This window comes from Panthera uncia (genome assembly GCF_023721935.1).
Source record: "Panthera uncia isolate 11264 chromosome B2 unlocalized genomic scaffold, Puncia_PCG_1.0 HiC_scaffold_24, whole genome shotgun sequence".
In the NCBI taxonomy this organism is placed as follows: Eukaryota; Metazoa; Chordata; class Mammalia; order Carnivora; family Felidae; genus Panthera; species Panthera uncia.
In genome coordinates, this window is record NW_026057580.1 from 98774070 (window position 1) to 98797611 (window position 23542).

A 23542-nucleotide genomic window follows, 5' to 3' on the forward strand; every position below is an offset into this window, starting at 1 on the left:
ACGTAAAAATATCTCTTAACTTTTTTTGGTGAGAAAATAGGTACAATTCATTTTCTTGACTCTCTTTCAACTAAAGAAATGCATTCTGCTAACCTGAAAATAACACCTCATTCTTGTGGGATGAATTATCTTCCACTTTTTCTTTTAATATTACATAAAATTTATGGCATTAGTGAATTTAGTGCCTTTATAACTATTGGTAGAAGAAAAACTATTGGTTTTTTTCTTCAATATGAAAATCGATCAGGAAATAAAAGTGTGCTCTTTCTGTATGAGAATGCACTTGTTTTTATCAAATGTTAAATTTGAACATGATCAGAAACTCGAATTTAACGTCAGCCCCTGCTATACTTTCTGGGGAGGCAGGTAGTTGCTTTTTACTTGTTTTTCATTTCGTTTTGTTTTGTGGGAGATGGTTTTTGTTGGTGGTGGTTGGCCGGTTGGTTTTGCTTTGTTCTTCCGTGTTTTGAATGTATTTAGCTCAAGAATGCTTGATGTGGAGTCAGACTTGTACTTTTGAATGATGTGTCATTTTTTCCCCAAGCAAAAAGTTCATGGAAAAACCTAAATTTAGATAGTTAGAAGAACATTCTGCTAAGTGGAAGAAGCCAGTCACAAAAGACCACGTACCGTACAATTCCATTTATAAGAAGCATCCAGAATAGGCAAACCCATAGAAACAGAAGTGGATTAGTGCTTGCCAGGAGCTGAGGGGAGGGGAGGGGGCTAGAGTTGGGGGGGGGGTAGTGATAGCGAATGGGTACAGAGTTTCTTTTTTGAGGTGATGGTCACACAACCCTGTGAGTATATAAAAAGCACTGTACTCTACACTGCCCAGTGGAGGCAGACGGGTAAGTGGCCCGGGGCCTGCCCACCTCTCCTTTTCTTCCACTCACCCCACTCAGGGCTGCCTGAATTAAAACCCGGGGTATGGCTTGAAAACCACTGGCTCTAGTGGTGAATCCTTTTTACTGCCAGATGAAGGTGGACCAAGTAAATAGCTGGAGGCCGGTATTTCCTTATATATTAACAATGTGTTAAGAGCAGACCTGGAAATAAATTGCATCATAAATGCTTATCCTTGCATAGGGGCCACCTTTTTGTACTTCTGTCATAGAAAGCTTCTTCCCTTCTTCGCTTTACCAAAACATTCAGGGAAAATATCTACAAATACAATGATCTGCAGCTGTGATACCCATTGCTAGAGGTCCAAATGTCCTTTACAGTAGATGATATGTCCTTTTGGCTTTATTCTCAACAGACATTCCGTCTCTAAAAATGCCCTTCTTTATTCCCAAATGTCTTTCTTATTTCTCCTGTTCTATCTGGTTAGATCTTAGTGCCCCAAACCATCATCTCTCTTAACAACATTTTGCCTTAGGTTCATTTTCATTAATAGCTTATTTTCTATACTTCTTTATATTTGGAAGGATCAGTACCTAAATAACTACAGATATTATATGGTGTATTCTGTGTTATTCAGGAAAAGATTGAACATTGTGGGTCTGATGGCAAGGCCTTGGGACAATGTGGGTGGTCCTTGCTATACTTTTTTTTAATGAGATGAAAATTGATGAACTTTAATTATAAATAAGTTGCTTACTTATGTTTCTTCTCTGCTCTGCAAGCCTAGAGAATCAAAAGTTCCCTTAACTGTGTACTAGAAACAGACACATTTAGGTAGAATAAGAGCAGATGGAAAGCCACAAACTACATAAGGGCTGACTCAGAATTTAGTTGTTTTAAAAAATAATTATATTTTTTTTAAGCTTCTGTTTGCAAAACAAGTTGGTATGAGTCCCGGGATGCTTGCCATGAAGGAAAAGATGACGGACTGGGGAGGGTGCAAGGAGAGGGGGGCAGGCAATAAGTAAGCAGTGTATTTAGCATAGTATTAGAATAATAAACCATTATTCTAGAAAAGTCCTCTGGTTTTGTTTTGTGAAGTGATTGGAGTGAGGTCTATCCAGGTTTGGATTAAAAGCCAACTAGCAGGGGCGCCTGGGTGGCTCAGTCAGTTAAGCGCCCGACTTCAGCTCAGGTCATGATCTCACAGTTCGTGAGTTCGAGCCCCACGTCGGGCTCTGTGCTGACAGCTCAGAGCCTGGAGCCTGCTTCACGTTCTGTGTCTCCCTCTCTCTCTGCCCCTTCCCTGCTCATGCTGTGTCTCTCTCTGTCTCAAAAATAAATAAGCATTAAAAAAAATTAAAAAGCCAACTAGGAGTCCAACGACTAAGGTTTTAATTGAGTCCTCTGCAGGTAATGTAAATTTATTAAATACATCTTCAGAAGGACTAAAGTTGGCATCTGTATAACATATTGCAAATAAAAACTAGAATTGGTGATAACTGAGGCTTAGGGAACAGTTTATAAGATGGGAAGAGGGAATGGGGTTGGGATAGGTTTCAGTCCATGTCACCCTAAGTGATTATTAACTAATCACCTTGACATGGCTAAGGAAACAGTAACATTTTATACTGCATTAAAAATTTAGTCCATGTTTGGGAACCTGGGTGGCTCAGCCAATTAAGCATCCGACTCTTGATCTCAGCTCAAGTCTTGATTGCAGGGTCGAGAGTTCAAGCCCCACATTGGCCTCCATACTCAGCAATACCCACCCCCCCCCAAATAAAATAAGAAAATAAATATATATTAAAAAATAAATATAAAAGTTTAGTCCATATCATTTTTGGGAATGACAGATGGGTAGTATTCCTTACAATATCGCGGCCTGCTCTTTCTCTCTTATGTTATTGCTTTCTCATGTTCCATACTTCACTATATGCTGGCTCACGTGAAGTCATTAGACTTGTTTATTCACCTTAGTGGAAACCATGTTATATCCAGAATGCTTCATCATCACTAAACATTTAATATCAAATTGCAACTCTTTCAATAACAGGAATCAACCAATAACATTGCCAAAACTAATTTTACTTCATGGCCTAAGTTTTTAAATATTGGGGAAGTGAGCTAAGGATGGTTTATTTTCAACAGAAAATAAAAAATTATAAACTGATTGCTGGATGTGTTTAATGATGAGTCCTGATTGCCATGTTATTTCATGACATGACTTGTTATTCCAAAAATACATAAAGCCACTGAAACTGTTTGTTATTTCATTGCATGAATTTATATCTGCTCTAATTTTATTGGAGCTAGATATCTCCTTCCATTTTAATGAGAGAAGTATAATTTTTTCATCCTCCTAGACAACATCTGGGGAAGATGTACGAGACTTCACAAAGGTGCTGAAGAATAAGTTCAGATCAAAGAAATACTTTGCCAAACATCCTCGGCTTGGCTACCTGCCTGTCCAGACAGTGCTTGAGGGTGACAACTTAGAGACGTAAGTTCAACTTTAATATTAAAACTTCTATGTACTCTTTTATCTGATATTGTCTTTTATTATGTTAGTGACACCCAGAGAAATTATCTGATACCAGAAAGAATTTGTGTTTTGGTAAAGCGTTTCATTTTAAAAGAGGTAAAATTAAACTCGGAATCAGTCTTCACAACATGAATTTTTACTGTTGGCTTTTGATAATACCATGGCTAAAATTTTAGGTTTAATTTTGCATGTGTTCCTCCACTTTAAAAACACGTATTACTGTGTGTTCAACCTATGCCTTGGTCATGTCTTTTCCTCTTAAAAATACTTAGAGCCGATTGTGGTATATGCTGTTTCATTACCTTACTCATTTCCCATTTTTCCTCCTTTGGGGATATTTTTGCTATTTTATGAAGTATGTGTTACACTTATTTTACATGTTAAAAATTTTTTTTAATGTTTTATTTTTGAGAGAGAGAGAAATGGAGTGTGAGCAGGGGAGGGGCAGAGAGAGAGGGCAACACAGAATCCAAAGCTGTTAGCACAGAGCCCAGCATGGGGCTCCAACTCATGAACCATGAGATCACAACCTGAGCCAAAGTTGGACGCTCAACCAACTGAGGCACCCAGGTGTCCCTGTTTTACATGTTTTTAATGTAAATATATTAATAATATTGAGTCTCTTGCTTTTGATATACCTGTGCTAAAATCACATCAAAATCTTACATTTCTAATTTATTTTCTCTTGAGCATGAAGACAGTAAAACAAGATAGCTGTATATGGTACATAGACAAAATTTCTTTGAAGTATGTAATTCAATTTTATAAGCATGAATGAAACAAAGTCTCAAGGTAGCAAAATTACTATGGCATTATAAGGAAGAGTAGCAATTTATAGCCTGAAATGAAAAGAAAAATAATTTTTAAAACAAGCCAGAAGAAATGCAAGAAGTAATTTTAAATTACTAAACAATTATATATCAAGATCAAAACAGGTCTGATTTTAAATTTTTGAATCGTATTTTATTTTGTTTTATTTTATTTTAAGAAAGAGAGCATGTGTGGAGGGGAGGGGCAGACCGGGGGGAGAGAGAGAGAGCAAGAAAGAGAGAGACAGAGAGAGAGACAGAGAGAGAGAGAGAGAGAAAGAGAGAAAATCCCAAGCAGGCTCCATGCCCAGTGCAGAGTCTGACCTGGGGCTCAATCTCACGACTGCGAGATCATGCCTGAACTGAAATCAAGGGTCTGACGTATAATTGATTGACCCACCCAGGTGCCCCTGAATCACTTTTTAAAATATCAGCATAAACATGACTTCCGTGGCAATTTTCTTACACTCCAATCTTGGGAAAAATGAACTTTTATTGCTAGTCATTAGTAAAGTGCCTAGTCATAAAAATAGTGATGTTCTAGTTACAGAAAGACGCCCTCTCAAAATGCCTATAGAAAAGAAACTCAGAAGTGTGAAGTTTTCTACATTATACAGTAGAAAAAAATATATAATAAGAAGTATTAAAAAGTGTGTTGAGTGCAATTTTTGTGCAATCAGTCTTTCTTTCTTTAACCTTTAAAACCCACTGTTCATTTTATTGTGTATCTGAGAGATAAGCAGAGAGCAGTAATAGTCTAGTATTAGGACAATCCATGTCTCAAAGATTTCAAAGTAGAGGACAGGCTATTTGGCCTGGATTTTTTTCCGTATAAAGCTTTGTAGAACACTGGCTTTGCTGCATTTTTGTATAAATGTATGTTGTGGGTTTTTTGTTGTTGTTGTTGTTAATTGTGGAACTTCTAAGAAGCAAAAGAAAGACCACAGCCAAAGCACAGTAGGTATTTCATCGCTCCGTAGGTACTGTTATGAGCGCACAACTGTATATGTTGATAGGTCCAAAAATACCACATACGGCATTTAAAGCATACAAGATATTTCAAATTTTTTGATAACTTTGATATCAAACTGTGTACAATTAAAATATTATGCCGCCCAGTTATTTTTTTCACAGTACATTTTAGAACAAATTTTGCTGAAGCAATCTCAGTTTAAAGAGAGCTATTCATCTGCTTAAAATCCATAAGGAGAAGTAGATTTTTGGTTCTCTCTTGTTTTGTGGGTACGTATTTGTCCTTTTCTTCGAAAGGTTTTATGTTATTACATTCTTATTTGTTTTACTATCTAATACACAGTTTAACTGTGCTGAACACCCCATGATAAAGGCACAATTTTACTTCCCTTGGTATCAGATCTAATTAACCTTTGCAGTAACTGCCTGAAGCATAGAATTATCACATAGCTTTTTTTTTTCTTTTTACAGGATAATTTGATAAGTTTGAACTAGTGATGTGCCTTTCGCTCTTATGATAAACCATTGGTATTTTGTGTCCCAATATCTACATCCTTCATATGAATCATGCAGGTCGATTCATCTTTTTTTTTAAATTCCTTTTAAGCATTTTTGATAACTTTTCTTTTAATGTCAAAATAATCATTGACAGCAATCATTCTATTCTGAGTGACTCAGTTAAAGTAAAAAAGAACAGAAAAACATGCCAAATAATTTTGTGCTGTGATTTTTGGCTGTAATTCTGAAAATGCTTCATTTCATCTATCATGAATTTACCAGCATTTTCAGAGAGAGGAAAACAAGAGAAAGAAAGGAAAGAGTATAAGATTAAATCAGATGTCACAAGATTCTTTTTGAAAAAGATTTATGAGATACTGGATAGAGTGGGCAGGTTTTCTTTTTTAAATCATAGAACGTGTTTTTGGAGTTGGTATAGTTCATTTTTCTGCTGAGCCCTTTCTAGTACAGGGCCACTTAATCTTCTGGTGTACCAATTTATGTGAGTGGGTAGTAAAGTTTGATTTCATTTATTCTCCTATTTGTGGGAGAACATTGGAGAAAAACCAGCCAAGTGGTAAATGTGTTAAAGTTATTTATGAAGCTGATTGGAATTTTCTCTTGCTTCTTTCTTTTTCATCCCTGCAAAATGTAGTGTCTTATCCCCTATCCAGTAATGAGATATGTGTGCATGGAGGGTATTTATGGGAAAAATGAGTTAATACTAAAAGGAGGTAAACAAACTCATGCTTAGGTTTATTCAGTTAATTTTGTAACTATGTGTGCAAGAATTTTCAAAAAATAAATCAACATAAATGAGTAAAACTTGATTAAAGAGTTACCATTGAGGGGCACTTAGTTGGCTCAGTTGGTTAAGTGTCCGACTCTCAATTTCGGCTCAGGTAATGATTTCATGGTTTCGTGAGTTCGAGCCCCACTTCGGGCTCTGTGCACTGACCCTAGGAGCCTGCTTGGGATTCTCTGTCTCCCTCTCTCTGTGCCCCTCCCTCACTTATGCTCTCTCTGTCTCTGTCAAAATATATAAACTTTAAAAAAAGGTTTAAAAAAAGTTAGAAAAATTTGCCATTGAACATAAACCTAAGAAACAAGCTAAAATAGTGACAAAAATAATTTGAGAATTTTGAGAGATTGTTTTTGGCTAAAAGGTAGGTTGGTTTCCTTAAAGATTAAAGAAGTAAAATAGACACTTCTGCCTGATGTTGGTTAAAGTGGAATAAATGAGTTTCGTGGTTCTTTTGAGTTCTTACTGTAGCAAGAACCAACTCATAGTCAGGTGTAACTATGGTTGTGGAGCACTGGATTGGAGGAGGTGACAGCTAACCTGAGACCTGGAAGATTAACAGAGCTAGACCTGCAGTGTTTGGTGTGGATGACGAAAGGGAGAGTTTCGAGGCAAGGGAAGTATCTTCAAAAGCCCAGAGACAAGATCATTCTGGAAAGTACGGTGGGAAGCTGGGAAGAGTAGCAAGAAATAAGAGAGGAGAGAAAAGCAGGACCTACCTAATCAGGGGCCTTGTAAATCATGCCAAGGTATTTGGGTTTTATCGTGAAAGACATAGGGAGCCATTGAGGGTTTATATGTGAGAGCACACTGGGACCCCACTTACTCTGGAGCAAATGGATCAAAGAAGGCAAAAGACGGGAAGCCTAAGGCATTAAAAGAATCGTTAAGTTTTTCAAGGAAAATCTGGATTGTATTTCATGTTATATTAAGTATATTTAGTAAAGAGTCTGATTCTTTGCATATTAGTGTGTGATTAACCAAAACACCCTATTCAGCCACCACTCTGGAAAGCAGGGATAGGCTACATTATTAACTGTGGACTAACACATAGATCAGTGTTATTTTGAACCCTCTTAAATTATAGACTCTATAACTATGCCTCAGTGAGGATATTGCCTTGTTTTTGTCTCCCAGAATTAAATGAGAAGATGTATCACTTAACCTTTTTTTCTCTACAAATCAAAATACTTTGAAGTCAATGAAGCCTTCAGTTTGACTTTGTTAATCTTTATTTCTTTTCTTAGAAATGTTCTCAATATATAAAAAACTTTCTTTTGAGAACTTCTTTGGTTCAGCCTTCTACCTCTGCCATTCTTATCTTAGTTCAATGAATCATTTTTGTGCTGACTGCATTAACTTCACAAGAACTAGTCATGTGGTTTCACAGAGCTTTTCCAGCTTCAATTAAGATCAGAACAACATATTTCTCTCGTGCTTAAAGTTCATTGCAAATGTTGTAGTACACTTGAGTTTTAGAAATGCTCTCTCGAGTAGTTATTATTTTTTGGAAAGTTTATAGTAAATCATTCACATAACACTTAACATCCGTATCTATTGAATAATACTTTGTTATTTCATTGTTGTTTTAACTATCTTACATGTGGATGATTAAGTCTATTTACAGATATTCTGACAGACACGGCCTGGATAAATGCCTGTTTTTGAAAGGAGGTCCAAATAGTCTTAGTTTTTCATCCCAGTAAGATGCCTTCATCTCTTAGTCTTTGCTATTCAAACATCAACTTGAGCTTCCAGCAGGAGATAATGAGATCATTAACTTTTTCTTAAGTTTGTATGTATAATAGAAATAGAATCAAGTAGATCTAGAATGATTTAAACTTTCCTCCTTTGTTTCAATCAACATGAGCTCTTGCAGGAGACTTAATTAAATAGAGAACTCATTTCCTTTAGACTTTTAAAATTCCCATATTCATCAGTAGCTCCCCTAGGGTCCCCCAGGGTCCGGAGTGGTACTGAATGATCAAGCTCCAGAGTCAGGCCTGACTCAAGCTGAACACATTTCCTGATATTATCAGTTTCAGAGATTCAACTTCTGGAAAGAATTTTGTGTGAAGAAAGCGTATCACCATCCAGTTGCTTTCAGCCTTATTGATAATGTAAAAATTTGGGCTGGGTATAGGGGAGAGGATCTAGGTAACATATTCTTTCAGTGTCTCTGTGAGTTGTGATACTCTGTGTACACTTGGATTCGGATTTTTACATTTAAAACTGGACAGAGAATCAGAACAATCTCATTTTACTGCAATGCTGCCATCAGTGGATAATATAGTCTTTGGAATTTAACTTTATCTTTCTGACCAAGTTTCTTCTCCGGGAGGAACAAAAATCTGATTGCATCATCCCTTGGTATATTATGGAGCATTATGTTTAAACTTATTGCATGAGCATTTTTGTTTCTTTCTTTTTTTTCCAATAAGACCATTTCAAGATGTGTTTGCTGTCCTGTAACAAATATCCTGTAATATTTGTGAAAAGCTCCCGCAGGCACTTGAATACACAGCATCTTCTCCAGAACAAACAGGGACTTTGCGTTACTTTTGATTTCCCCCCCGGTGCACCTCAGGGCGACCAAACGTGAGAGTAGAAGGCAGTGGAGAATGCCTTCTCCCCCAGCCTCCCGCTGCTCTTGTCTGAAATCGCTGTCGAGTGCTAGTTCTGTGACTTCTGTTTCCCTCTCCCCCTCTGCAGTCCTGTGACACTCATCAGCATGTGGCCAGAGCACTATGAGTGAGTATTCACAGCTCCGTCTGCAGGAGCCGGCACTCTGATCGGTGTCATTAGCAGGGGGGTGATTATGAAACTCGTGAACTAAGAGAATAGTCTACCTCCTGGGTAACAATCCTCATGGTTTGTTTGCATGGCAAATTCAGTGTTTAACCAAGCTAACATTCCTAATAGCAACATCTGTCAATATTGGGACATAAAACTGTTTCTTTGCTTTTTCTTTTATAGCCCCTCACAGTCTCCTCAGCTGTTTCATGATGACACCCATTCCAGAATAGAACAGTATGCCACACGGTAAGAGACTTTGATGGGAGCCCTCTGCTGCGCTGCCGCCCAGAACGTATCTATTTCTGTATGAATCCTGTAGCATTAACATGCCTTGATTTAAGGGATGTTTTGCGAGAGTCGTGATTCCATTATATTTGGAATCTGGGCTCTCATCTTTCCATGTTGCAGTTTGCACTTTACCAAATACCTGCTGTACATTCTGTGAAGAGTAAATCTCCATGGGATGTGATTATTGAGCTCATGAGAATCCAAACCCCATACAAAACAGGATTTAGATAGTGTAACCCAGTTTAATGAATGAGAGTAGGAATTGAAAGTGTTCTCAGGAGATGGTGCACATGTGACTTACCATATGTAATTAAATTTATGCTAATGCTTTATTATAGAGGTTTATTTTAGAGTCCTTAAACAATATAAAGTATCGTCTGGTCTTGATGGCATGCATAAACTTTCATAAACGAAGGGTATAGTAACTATCTCTGGTGCTAGCAAGTAGCTAGGCCTAAAGAGGTTAGTTTAAGCATCATATAAATAGTAACATTCAAACTGGGTCTCAGCCAGACAGAATTTCTGGGAAAAGGCAGGCTTAGATTAATGGAAAAATGTACTCAAAAGCATTGAGCTGGGAAAGAACATGGCTTGTTTAAAGAACTGCAAATAAAGGAATGAGGAGTAAAGGAATAGAAGCTCAAGTCAGATAAAGAAGGCCCACTTGCTAAGGAGTGGGGCTATATCTTTAGTTAAAGGGGGGTCATGGAGAGTCTTTCGGCAGGAGAGGAGCATAATCAGATTTCTGAGAATGAAGACCAAACTGGAGGGTCTGGGAAATCAGTTAGGAGCCTAGGTCCCTTAGGAGTCTATATAACATGGTGAAAGATGGAGGCCGACAAGTCTAAAGACAGCGGTGGTAGAAAGGTAGCTCAAGATGAGGTATTATTTTAAATTTCCAATCTTGTTACGAGATTTGGACCTTTTCCTATTTTGTCAGAATCATGACAGTTTGAGAAAAACAGAGAATGGACCTCCAACTGACCATGCCCCGTGTGGCCACACTGTCTAACCTCTTTCTTTTCATTCTTCAGCCTGGCCCAGATGGAAAGGACTAATGGGTCTTTCCTCACTGATAGCAGCTCTACCACAGGAAGTGTGTAAGTAAAACACGAAATTAGCACTGCCTGGGAAGGCTAGTTTCTGTGTCCTGGCTGTCGGAAGTAATCTTCACTGATTGTGGCTCTGAATTTTGATCCCAATCAAAATTGATAAGTGTGGTTACAAAAATGTCTACATAGATTTTATGCTCTCAAGCCGTGATAACATAAGTTGGATATGTTTATTTATTTAGTTTCATATAAGTTAATGAAAAAATCCTGTATTTATCAACTAATCTGCCTCAGGAAGATCGGATTGTTTTATGTATAAATACAGGTATAGATATTCATTCCATTTGTCAGATACTTCTTGTTGATAATTAACGGATGCATTTCCGTAGAATAATGCCCTTCTGTAAAATCCTCTTTTGCTGACTCGCATTTTCTCCATCATCTCTGCCATTTAACAACTATGCCCCACACAAGTTTGGACATATAGTCCCCACTCTTCATTGAAAAATATTGTTTCTCTTGCCAATATTTTATTATCTTAGCAAGCAGGAAAAGCCTCGTTGACTTTAGAAAAATACTTTCAGAAAAATTTTCTAGGCAAATATTTTATCTCTGATTATCCTATTATTGTGTGTAATATTGTTTAGGACCTTTCCCTTTTCTTCCCCCTCCTCGGAATTAACATTTTTTTTCATTTTGAATGATATCTAAAAGATTTCAATAGTGTCACATTTACTTGACTTAGGCAGGTTCATTGTTTGGATCTGGTGGGAAGCTGTAGGTAGCCAGGAAAGTTACAGAACATAACACTCAGATGTCTTATACTAAAAAAGGCCATGGAGAGAGCCAAATTGAAATACTTTAAGCAGTCTAATACAGAATAGCTTCCTACCAATATTTTTAAAAGTGTTTTACTATCATTAAGCTTATGAATAAAAATGTACGAGGTTTTTCCATTTTAAATTTCAAACATTAGCATGTTAATACTTTACAAGAATACAGTTGTGATTTGTGCATTATTATTCATGTACTATGAATATGAAACAATTCCCAAACCAAGATAATAGCATATTTATAATGCTTGTTTCATATTTAACTACTAGTATGTATTTTATATAAAGCAGTTAGATATCTGGAGTATCCCCTAAATCAACATAATTGCTACAAGGTTCATAATAGCCAAAGAATTAGATGAAATAAAAAAATAGTAATAAAGACCAAAATAGTTAAAACAAAATTTAAATTCTTTAAAATGTGTTTGTCATGCCCTCTGAACAGAGTAAAGGTAATGTTCAAATTTAGTACATCCTATCTTCAAATTAAAATAAACACTCTTTTTAAATTTATTACTGATGTCTGAGAAAAAGAAAACAATAATCAGATGACTACAAGCCGAATACATTTTAATATACCATCATTAGACATATTAACTCATCCATCTGTCCAACAAATGTTTCTTATATACCCACCATGCAGTTATGTGCTAGGGCCAGTTTTGAGATCTGATGGGTACATTTTCAGGAAGTTTGTAGGCTGTTTGTTAAACAGAGCCATTATAGAAATTAATTTGTATACACTTACAATTAAATAAATTAGAGTCAAATGAAAATGAAGGTAATACTCAAAACTCATCATGCCTTAGTCTACCTCATTGTACTATTTCTGTGTTCTTGGGGTAATTAATTGTATTTGTCAGATGGTGTGCAACTGCGTGTCTTTTCCAGACTCTACATTCAGTAAAGTCATTAGTTTGAAATTGGCCTTGGTGAGAGTATTTAAACCGTAGAAATTGCAAAGGCTACAATTCAGTGCCTTTTTATTCATTAATTTTTTGGAAAGCTTGTTAAATGTTTATCAGCTTGCCACTGCCATATACCCAGTACTGTAAAAGTCTATAGATGTAAATACTATCTTCATGAGTCTTATGGGTTAAAGGAGAGATGATTAAGTGTTTCTACAGAGGAAGAGCATGGGAAGGGCATTTTTGGTAGAGAGAATAATGACCCTCAAAAGAAGTCTACATCCTAATCCCTGAAATTTAAGAAGGTGTCACTTTATATAGCAAGATGGAACTTGCACATGTGATTAAGTTAAGGATCTTGAGATGGGGAGATTATCCTAGATTTGGGTGGACCCCATATAATCCCATGAGTCCTTATAAGAAGTGGGGAGAGTCAGTTAGAGAAGGATATCGCCATGAAAGAAAGAGGTCAGATACAGGGAGATTTCCAGATGCTACGCCACTGGCTTTAAAGGTAGAGGAATGGGGGCACCTGGGTGGCTCAGTCGGTTGAGCGTCTGACTTTGGCTCAGATCGTGATCTCACTGTCCACGAGTTTGAGCCCCGCATCGGGCTCTGTGCTGACAGCTCAGAGCCTGGAGCCTGTTTCAGATTCTGTGTCTCCCTCTCTCTCTGCCCCTCCCCGACTCATGCTCTGTCTCTGTCTCTGTCTCTCTCTCTCTGCAAAAACAAAAATAAAACTTAAAAAAAGAAAAGAAAAAATTTAAAGGTAGAGGAATGCAGGTGGCCTCTAGTTACTGGAAAAGGCAAGGAAACAAACTCTTCCTTAAATGTAATATTCAGTTAAGTTAACACTATAAGAACGTATCTATCAGCCACTAAAGTGAAATCTTTTTCCAGTTCCTGGTGCATTAGTATTTTCTTAGTGAATATGTTAGTAAATCTTATTTTGATCAGTCCGGGAAGCCCTTTGCCCTTTCACCATTTGAATTACTGAATATTCTGGGATTCTTTTCCTGCGACCGTGGCAGTGACTCCTCCATTTGAGTAAGATTGCGAACAAGGACACCGAGTCATTGAAGTCCTGTGCTGGATCTGGAATCCAGTGGTGTGACTTGGGGTGGTCCACCATCCTCACTTAAATGTGTAATATTTACTTATTTAAACATTTCCATGTAACCAGTACTATCGACTTGACAAAGTAAGTATTACACATGCTACAATAAATACCTTTTCTCCCAGTGGATAGAGCCTTCCAATGAAGATGCCTACCTTCTTTGGGCTGAGAGCACTCCTCAGAATTTGTGACGGAAGGGTTAGGACCCAAGCCCCACTATTTGCTTCTCTGACTGTCCTTCTGTGTTTCCTATCTAATCATGTAGCATCTTGGATCACGGGATATTAGGAAGAAACGTTTGCTGCTCTCAACAGGATGCCGTCATGCTGTTCCTTCTTTGGTCCCAGTGTATTTGTTTCTTCCTGCAGTGGCAGGAAGTATGTAGCACACCATAACCCTGGCCTTTCCCTGGAAAATTCCTAAAGTCCAGCATCGACAGGGTCATGAAACAATCCTGAGATGATAGATGACAGTTTTCTGCACCACCTAACAGTGTCGCCAGCTTCTAAATGAGGGTTCGGTGGCTCCTCAAGGCAGCTCTTCTGTTTCATTCTTAGGTCTGTCCTGAGGCAGCCAGCATCAGAATCTTAGCAATTTTCATCGTTGGGAAAAACTAAAAGCTAACTCAGAGTGCCTTAAGCAAAAAAAAAAAAAAAAAAAAAAAAAAGATGGTATTAGTTAGCAAATTTCTACAATACGTTTTGGAATGTTTCTCATTCTTGAATTCTCTACCTTTCCTCCAGGCCCTTTTGAGGGGAGGTTTCTGTTATTCCAGTCTAGGTCATAAAAATATTACTAGGTTTCCTTTGAATAACAACAGTGATGATACAAAACAACCACCATCTCTCCCTCCGTGCAGAGCGTATTGAGCCAGACGCTGCACTAAGCACTTTGCCATCTTCACTTATTTAATCCTCACAGAACCTTTTGAGATGCTACTCGTGTTTCTGTGGCCACCATTTTACGGCTGAATAAACTGAGGCCCTAAGAGTTTAAGGAGCTTGCCCAGGGTTTCATAGTCAGTAATGGAGCTCAGGTGCAGGCAGCCTGGCTCCCAGCACAGGCACTCCCGACCACCCCTGACCAGCTCACTGTGCCGTGGGGGAGGGTTTCCCAGATGGGAGAACTGCAGTGGGGGGTGGGGGGCAGGTCAGGGCATCTTCATTCCCCCTGGGGGTCATCACATTCCTTGTCCTGCTCCTGCCCATTCTGCACGCACGCTTCTGCTTCACAGTCCAGACCTAACCAGGAGAGTTTGTAATTCAGCCCCTCCAAGACCCATCTCCTAAAGGTGCTTTGGGATGGTCTCAGCCATAGGTGATAAAAGAGATCCCTGTGCTTTGAGGTGTGCGTTTCGAGATTTGAACTTGGGATTGTAAGTTACCCAAGGTCCTTTTGTCATTTGTGTCTTGAAAAGCAGCCATCCTAACCTGTGGTTTGAGCCTTTTTCTGTCCCTCAAATTGGTCTGTGGAACCAATTCCCTGGCTCCCGACTGCGTTCATCTTCTGTGAAGCTGGTTAATGAGTTGTTGCACTCCCATGCATCTTGGACTTCTGCCTCCCCAGCCTACATGTTAATCAGTCTCCCAGCTCTTCCCCACATACACCCAATTCCCAGTGCTCCCTTTCCTCCTGAAAATCTGGCTCTGGATAATATAAAAGGACATTAATTTTGAGGACATTAATTTTTAGGAGGAGTTAAGCATCCATGAGTCAAACAGAAAACAGGACCTAAGATAGTCCTAGGGCATCTCAGTGGCAGGTACTGAAGGATAGATCCCAAGGCCATTGCCATCAGGGTGTCTCTCCCCCCATCTGCTGCCTGCCCTTGAGTGACACTGTTTTTTTTAAATTTTTTTTTTTTAACGTTTATTTATTTTTGAGACAGAGAGAGACAGAGCATGAACGGGGGAGGGTCACAGAGAGAGGGAGACACAGAATCTGAAACAGGCTCCAGGCTCTGAGCTGTCAGCACAGAGCCCGACGCGGGGCTCGAACCCACGGACCGTGAGATCGTGACCTGAGCCGAAGTCGGATGCTCAACCGACCAAGCCACCCAGGCGCCCCAAGTGACACTGTTTTATGTGGAAAGATCTAACTTGGGAGGCTGGTGTGGTTCGCACTGGCATTGCTGTTTGCACCTCTGAAGCCTGGAATGGAATAACCCTTGAAAGGAGGGAAATTATTGTTATTTTTATTTATTTATGTCTTGCATTCTTTCAAAAGGTCATTGAATGAATCACACTTCTTTTGTCATCTGATATGTACTAATTTTGTAATCCAGATAGTATTTACTATGCACAACTTAAATATGGTATAAACAGAGTCCATTTGAGGGTATTTCAGTGGCACAGATCTATATTTTTGCAACCTTTTCTATTTTAGCACTATTGACATTTAAAGGCCCTAATCTGGTACCTCACGTACTATCTGTACTTAAAGGGTATGCTCTTGGTTTTTACTATATATAATTAAGAGCTTGAATGTATTTATTTTTATATTTAACTGTTAGGCCTAATAATCTGTGAAAAACACTTAAGGCTAAAATTATGTGTTATATATAAATTATTTTTTTTAAAGAAATTGCCTTAAACCCTTTTCAGATACCTTAATAAAAGAATGTAAAGATAGTGGTGATGATGATAATTACAATAATATGTTAAACCCTATCAACTTCCCAGAAGAAATGAAGCTAGGCCAATGTTTACAACAAACTATATCTCAGATCTAATTGTGACTTGTTTGTGTGTATATTTGTTTCACTGTGGATAGTCCCCAAATCCTTAAAGCAAAAATTTAGTTTGTGTTAATATTAAGCACTAAATATAGTCCCTGAGTCTGACGCTTACTGGCATGAATGTTCTAAGGGCATATATGGTGTGATGGTATTTTCCGACAAGAGAGGACCTCCGTGCTAGGATTCAGTCATATCATAGACCCACCAGGTAGCTTACGGGACCCAAGTTTTCCTTTAGCGCTTCTTGTTCATATTGTATATGTTTTTAACTTTAGTTTTAGTCCTTCGTTTCCTTTTAGGTGCTTGTTCATAGGAATCATAAAATTGTTTTTGGGGGGGCAGCGGGGATGGGGGTGTGCGCGTCTCGGTGGCTCAGTCGGTTAAGCATCCTGCTTCAGCTCAAGGTCATGATCTCACAGTTCATGAGTTCAAGCTCTGCATTGGACTCTGTGCTGACAGCTCAGAGCCTGGAGCCTGTTTCAGATTCTGTGTCTCCCCCTCTCTCTGCCCCTCACCCGCTCATACTCTGTCTCTCTGTTTCTCTCTTAAAAAAAATTTTTTTTTTTTAACCAACGTGAGATCAGTTTACCTGTCATTGCAGTCCCTGAGATTAAGATCTGCTTTTGTTCTCTCTATTTTGCATTTTCCTTACTTGTGCTTTCTTTCTTCTGTTCTATGGACAAAGTGCTTTGCTGCACATTTGTGCTATCTGGCTGGTCATATCAATGGCTGGGTCAGGACTCTAGATATAGTTCCATAGTCTTTCGACATGGAATATTACAGAGAGTAGGAGGCTAAACCTTTTGCTTTTGCTTGCAAGATCTACTGTTTTGTTTTGATTTTTGGTTGATTGCTTGTGATGCTTTCTCTTTAAAATAGAGAAATTTCATGTTTCTCTTTTGTTATTATTTTTGGGGGTACTCAGACTTTATAGTTTTTTTGTTCTTTTTTTCTTTTTAGCCTGAGAAATATTTACAAAATGTTCAGTTACTCTCTTACTTTGCTGTGACTTTATTTTATCTCCACTATGTCTTTATACTTTGTATTTTTCCTCTCTGTATATGCTCTCTCACTATGGATTCTCTCTCCTGAACCAGATAAAGTGCCTCCAAACACTGATGGTGATAAGGATCATTGTGTTTAAGTTTGCCATCCTTAGCTACTTGGTGTCACAGGGTGTTGATGCGTTAGCCTGATAATCAACTTCTGTCCCTTCTGCCCCTTCTGCCCCTTCATGATACAGTTAGGCTTAGAGCATTGGCCATATTATTTCCCATGAGGAAGACACCTGCCCCTCAGACACATCCTTGCCACATTTCTGTCTGATTTAGCTACTTGGGCAGCCCAGGAGCTTTTAAATGCTGCTGCCCTACAGTGGTCCCATACCTGTCCCTCCTCTTATCCTCATCCTTCTAAAGTTAAGAACAAGCATGAGATTCTTCTAGAGGCACCTTTAGTTTTCAGCGATACCACATTTTCTCAGGAAAGGTAATCAAAGGGTGATGTCATAGCTTCTTTCAGTCTTTATCCCATCCATGAGCTTTATTTCCAGTTTCTTCTCCATGTATAAATTTAGAGGGAGGGAGGGGTTTACCAACCAAGGAAGCAAACGAAATCAATCAGTAGTTCATCTGAACCTTGGCTTTGGCTGTTCTGCAGGCCTAACACTCATTTTTCTTTCATTTGCTTCATCATATCACTCTGATCTCAGTGCTCAGGACACAGCTTTTCTATGAGTTCGCTAACTCTCAGATGCAATTTCAAGTCCCCTTTTTACCACAGTAAACTGTGGTCACACAGGGTTGGATTTTCAAATCAGACTCAGAGGAATCAGAGATCTTACCTAGCATCAAGTGCTGCTCGTCAGCTGCAGGGCACAAGAAAGAGGTCCCAGACTTCCACTGCTGCTCAGCAGACTCCTTCTGACTGCATTAGGGTGTGCTCTGACCCCAGTTCAACAGGTGAGGTCTCTAAGGGACATTTGCAGGCACGTCCCTTTGACAGGCACTGGTTCTGTCATGAGACAGCTCCATTTTATACTCTAAGAGCTACTTACATGCTTTTCTGAAGCCCTATCCTATAAATCCATAGCTTCCAGGATTTGTTTACCAACACCATCAAAACACACCGGGTACAATCTGCTAAAGTATTCATTCTGTAGCTGGACCCTCCAGCTAGCGTTAGCCGTGAGGTCTGTCATTTTCACGAGTACAGAGAGATCAGACTGGATCTCCCCATAAAGGAAAGGAAGACCTTTCAGGCATGATGCTGAGCATTTACTTCTCAAGAATGTATCAATTTTGTCTTTTTTTTATGCTTCCGTTTCTGCCAATCATTAGATTCGACCACATGATTGATATGTCTAATTCATTAGACCAGTAGTTAGAAAAGAAGGAGAATGTAAATAACTGTATGTCCTGTTTTAATGCAAAATGATTGATGGTAATATCAAATAAAAATATGGCAGATATTTTATGAATATCTACCATGATCATTTTTGTTATGTTATTTAAATAAAAGAATATGAGGATTATATTTTTCCATTCTGTGGGTTACAAAGCATTACAAAATGACTTTCAACCAAATGCTAAAGACAGTGAAATCAACTCAGGCCTCAGTCCATTTGGGCTGCTATAACACAGTAATACAGGCTGGGCAGCTTATAAACAACATTTATTTATCACAGTTTTGGAGACTGGAAAGTTCAAGATCAAGGTACTAGCAGATTTGGGGTCTTGTTAGAGCCTTCTTCCTGGTTCATAGATGGTCCTCTTCCCACTGTATCCTCAAATGGCAGAAGGGACGGGAGCTCTCTGGAGGGTCTTTTTAAGGGTGCTAATCCCATTCATGAAGCTCCACCCTCATGACCCAATTACCTCCCAAATGTCCCGCCTCCAAGTACCATCACACTGAGGCTTAAGTTTCCACATATGAATTTCGGGGATATACATTCAGTGTAGAGCAGTTTATTTTTGATTAAGTCTATTAATCTACTCTTTTGGCATTCGATTATCGATTTTGCCTAAAGTATCTCTTGTATTAACTAAGTAGTGTACCTTATTTGATACCTCTGCTGAGTAGAATATCTCTTCTGAGGTTTGTGATATGTACATGTTAGTCTAAGGCACAGCATGAAATGTTGGTATGCGTAGTATACCTACCTTTTAGATAAATATCTTCCTAGAGTTTTTTTTAGTAATCTCCACACTCAACATGGGGCTTGAACTCACGACCCTGAGATCAAGAGTCACATGCTCCTCTGACTGAGCCAGCTAGGTGCCCCAAATATCTTCCTAGAGTTTCAAAGAGACATAGAGGAACATTGAGCTTTAGATCAAACTTGGCCCAGCAGCCATCCCGATCGTCATTGTTTCTACTTCACTTCCATCCAGACATGAGCCTTGGTGTGTGTGTGTGTGTGTGTGTGTGTGATTTGTCTCCCTAGGGAGGACGAGCATGCCCTCATCCAGCAGTACTGTCAGACGCTCGGAGGGGAGTCCCCGGTCAGCCAGCCCCAGAGCCCAGCTCAGATCCTGAAGTCGGTAGAAAGGGAAGAACGCGGAGAACTGGAGCGGATCATTGCCGACCTGGAGGAAGAACAGAGGTGTGTTCAACCTGGGAGAAGATTTGTCCCCCCTGGGCAAACTTCTAATGGGAGATTCCTTAATAATAACTTCAGTATGATCCCTACCCATTCTCTTTTCAGAAGTGGTTTCTAAGAAGTCAAGGTGGAGTCAAAATCTTATCGGGGATTAACAGACTGGGGCACTGGCTGCAGATTATGAACGTGAGGGTCCAGGGAACACTTGCTTAAAGCTATAGCTTTGTCCTTGCTTCCTCATCTCACTGTTTAATGTTTCTGCCTGAGAAGAAGTCTCCTGAGCTCAATCTGAAGCTCGAGGGCAGTTTCGGAGAGAAAACCGTGCCCACAGTAGTAATTCCAGTTGTTCCTTTTCTGCACTAGAAACCTGCAGGTGGAATATGAGCAGCTGAAGGAGCAGCACCTGAGAAGGGGTCTCCCTGTCGGGTCACCTCCAGACTCTGTCGTGTCTCCTCACCACACATCTGAGGACTCAGAACTTATAGCAGAAGCAAAACTCCTCAGGCAGCACAAAGGTCGTCTGGAGGCCAGGATGCAGATTTTGGAAGATCACAATAAGCAGCTGGAGTCTCAGCTCCACCGCCTTCGACAGCTGCTGGAGCAGGTAGAGTGTGTGCACCTCGGTGGGGCTCCCACGCCCCCTCCCAGCCCGTCTCTGTCCCGGAGCATGGTCCCAGCATCAGCAGAGGGGCTCACTTGCAGACTGTCACCTCCACACCTGATTAAGACTGGCTTAGGAACCCCTCTTCAGATGGAAGTATCACACCCTCCAATCGCTCAAAAAGTGGAGTTTCCCATTCTTTGGTAACACTGAAATCTGTCTCAGCTCTGAGTACTTTAAAAGGAAAGACCCTGTAACATACATCTGCATACATTACATGTGGGAAACTCTGTAGAGGTTACGGGGAAGGAAGTGATCTGAACTGTTCAAGCTAAAGCCTTTCTTCCAGTGAGCTCTTTTCAAGAAATTAAGTAACAGATGTTTATTAATGTGCAGCTATCATTTCCTAACACTGGGCCATGTTTTATGTCAATTTGTATACTTTCTTGACGATAAGAAATAAAATTTACATTACGATGAATGCACACCTGTATGGCAAATACAAAATAATTATTATAAAGAAAGGCTGTCTCTTATTTTCTACTTTTAAATTTCCTTCCTTTCTTCCTTACTCCCCGTGCCTGCCTGCCTTCTATCCTTCCTTCCTTCCTTCCTTCTTCCTCTCTTCTTTCCTGTGTTCTCTTTATCTCTACGTCCCTTCCATTTTTTTTTCTCTCTCTTTCTTTGTGCTGGTCAGCACCTACCAAATCAATTTTATAGCTCATTAGTGGGTAATAGCCCACAATTTTGAAAAATACTGACCTTTGAGATATAAAAGAGGCATCAGATGGAGTGTTTTGGTGCTTGCAGTCTTATTAGGGACCAAGACAAGATAGTACAAAATATAACAAGATAGTACTGCACATAGAGATACAATGCCATAGAGAAATAAGTACTTGATTACATCTAGCAGTTAAAGAATGGGAGTCATGCCACAGAACTAGCAATGAAGACGCCTTGGTAACAGGTGCATATTGGGTAGAATCCCCACAGATGAGGCTAGACTTTCTCTTTCTTGAAAAATCTATGACACCAACATTCATGTCATCTTTTGCCTTTTTCTCTGGACTGTAGAGTGTGGGGCCCCAGGCAGTGACTAGGCATGCCTTTCTGCAGAAGTGATTTATCCAAAGACAGAAACAACTTTTTCTCCAGTGATTTTCTCAAATTTCAGAAAACCACCTTGTCATAGTTGCTGTCAGTATCTTTTAACTTGTCAGAAACATTCAGAACAGTGTAATTTCTGCATTACCTACACAACAGGCCACAGATCACCCCTTTTGACCATATAGTTTTCTGTATGTCTGTCACTGTTTCGGAATTTATATTAGACTGTTTTGGGGAAGGCTTACTTTGGGCCTCCAAAGGGTGCCCCATTAGAAAACAGTAGTACCCCTAGAGTGCCCCAAAGCCTGGCTTTCTTTGAATCCTTTGGAATGTTTGAGTCCTCCTCCCTGCCAGTCACATACACTGGAAAAGCTACATATACTCTAGCAGTGTGAATTTGAAGTTTCCCTGTGGTGGAAAGGATGAATTTTCTCTTGAAATCTCTGATTTAAAATATGAAGTATTATCATTAACCTAGTGCAGCGATGGAATCATTGCAGAAACGAAACAATCTTTATTTGCCAGAGCCTGTTGGAGAGCTAACGGCTCTTCTGCATACGCACACTCCGCACCCTCCCCCTGACTCTCACCACCCCATTAGACAGAGCTGCCTAATGGCTCATGTGCCTCCAGAATTGCACAGTAATGCTTTTAGAGATAGCTGATATCTAAATGGCTTTGTGTATCCCAGACTGTGGACCTCTTATCTCTTCTTAATGACTTAGCGTGAATGCCAGAAGTAGATGGAAAATTTACCTGATAGTAAAAACTGGCAGAGCCTCCAGACTTCAACTAATATAAATCTAATGGAAAAGCCGCCATCAAGAATATTGTAATTTCTGCACTCCCTGGAAAATGAATCATGCTTTCTAATTTGACTATGTACTTGTCAATTTATCCATCACTATTTCAAAGCTTTGTGCAGAGTGCATTTACAAAGTGTTTTCTAGGTGTCAGATCCTGTTCTGATCTCAGAGGAAACACTAACTGAACACCCTCCTCACAAAATCCTTTAACACAGGCAATCGTTTCACCGCCTGTCCCCAGTTTACAAATAAAGAATCCACGGCACAGGAGCGCCTGGGTGGCTCAGTCAGTTGAGCATCCAACTCTTGATTTCAGCTCAGGTCAAAATCCCAGGGTCGTGGGATCGAGCCCCACATCAGTCTCTGCACTGAGCACAGAGCCTGCTTGGGATTCTCTCTCTGCTCCTCTCTCCAACTTGCATGCTCACTCACTCTCTCTCTCTCTCAAAAGAAAGAAAGAAAGAAAGAAAAGAAAGAAAGAAAGAAAGAAAGAAAGAAAGAAAGAAAGAGGAAAAGAAAAGAATCCAAGGCATAGAAGGTTATAAAATTTGCTCAGGCAGGTACTGAGTGGTGGAGTTTGAATTCAAGCATGTGAATCCAAAATTGTGTTCTTAAGTCTCTAATACCACATTTAAATATTGATTTAAATAAACAAATGAGCTGATTTTGAAATTGGATAAATTTACTGTATGAGAAGCAGTGCTCGTTTTTTTTTACAGATGAATGAAACCTGTTTCTAGATTCACTTGGTTGACATAAAAATAATAGCACAATTGAGGGATGAAACTGACACTGAAAAATAAATCTTGCATTATAACCAACTGAGCTGTTCAAGGAGCGCAAACTGAAGGGACCAGACCACCCAGTATTCAGCTGAGATCGTAGTGAACCCACCAGACTGATGAAAACATGTGTTCTGAATGTCTGAGACCAAAGAACTCTACATGTCTCAGTTATCCATGGAAGTAAGAAACAGAAACGTGTTATTTGAGTTCTTCCTCTGCCTTAACATCTGCATGTGATTGCAGCCGGAATCTGATTCCCGAATCAACGGTGTCTCCTCCTGGCCTTCACCTCAGCAGGCTGCACTGACCTACTCGCTGGATCCAGACCCTGGCCCACAGTTCCACCAAGCAGGTTGGTGTCCTTAAGACCCGGCCAACTCCCCCGCTCTGCTCTGCGCTTCGCCATTGGTTGGTTTTTCATTTTCAACTGTGTTCTTAC

General features: G+C 39.5%; 1 protein-coding gene across 5 annotated transcripts in view; it reads left to right on the forward strand.

Annotated features, from left to right (window-relative positions):
- The window catches only part of UTRN (utrophin), a 408075-nt gene that overhangs the window by 373747 nt on the left and 10786 nt on the right, over positions 1 to 23542 (forward strand). For 3 of the 5 annotated variants that reach the window (XM_049653027.1, XM_049653026.1, XM_049653030.1), the window contains 7 exons: positions 3213 to 3349; positions 9185 to 9223; positions 9449 to 9514; positions 10591 to 10656; positions 19649 to 19807; positions 20168 to 20408; positions 23347 to 23455. In XM_049653027.1, the coding sequence (XP_049508984.1) occupies positions 3213 to 3349; positions 9185 to 9223; positions 9449 to 9514; positions 10591 to 10656; positions 19649 to 19807; positions 20168 to 20408; positions 23347 to 23455 (817 nt within the window). The remainder of the gene's footprint in view (positions 1 to 3212; positions 3350 to 9184; positions 9224 to 9448; positions 9515 to 10590; positions 10657 to 19648; positions 19808 to 20167; positions 20409 to 23346; positions 23456 to 23542) is intronic. The other 2 variants (XM_049653028.1, XM_049653031.1) reach the window with 1 other exon arrangement.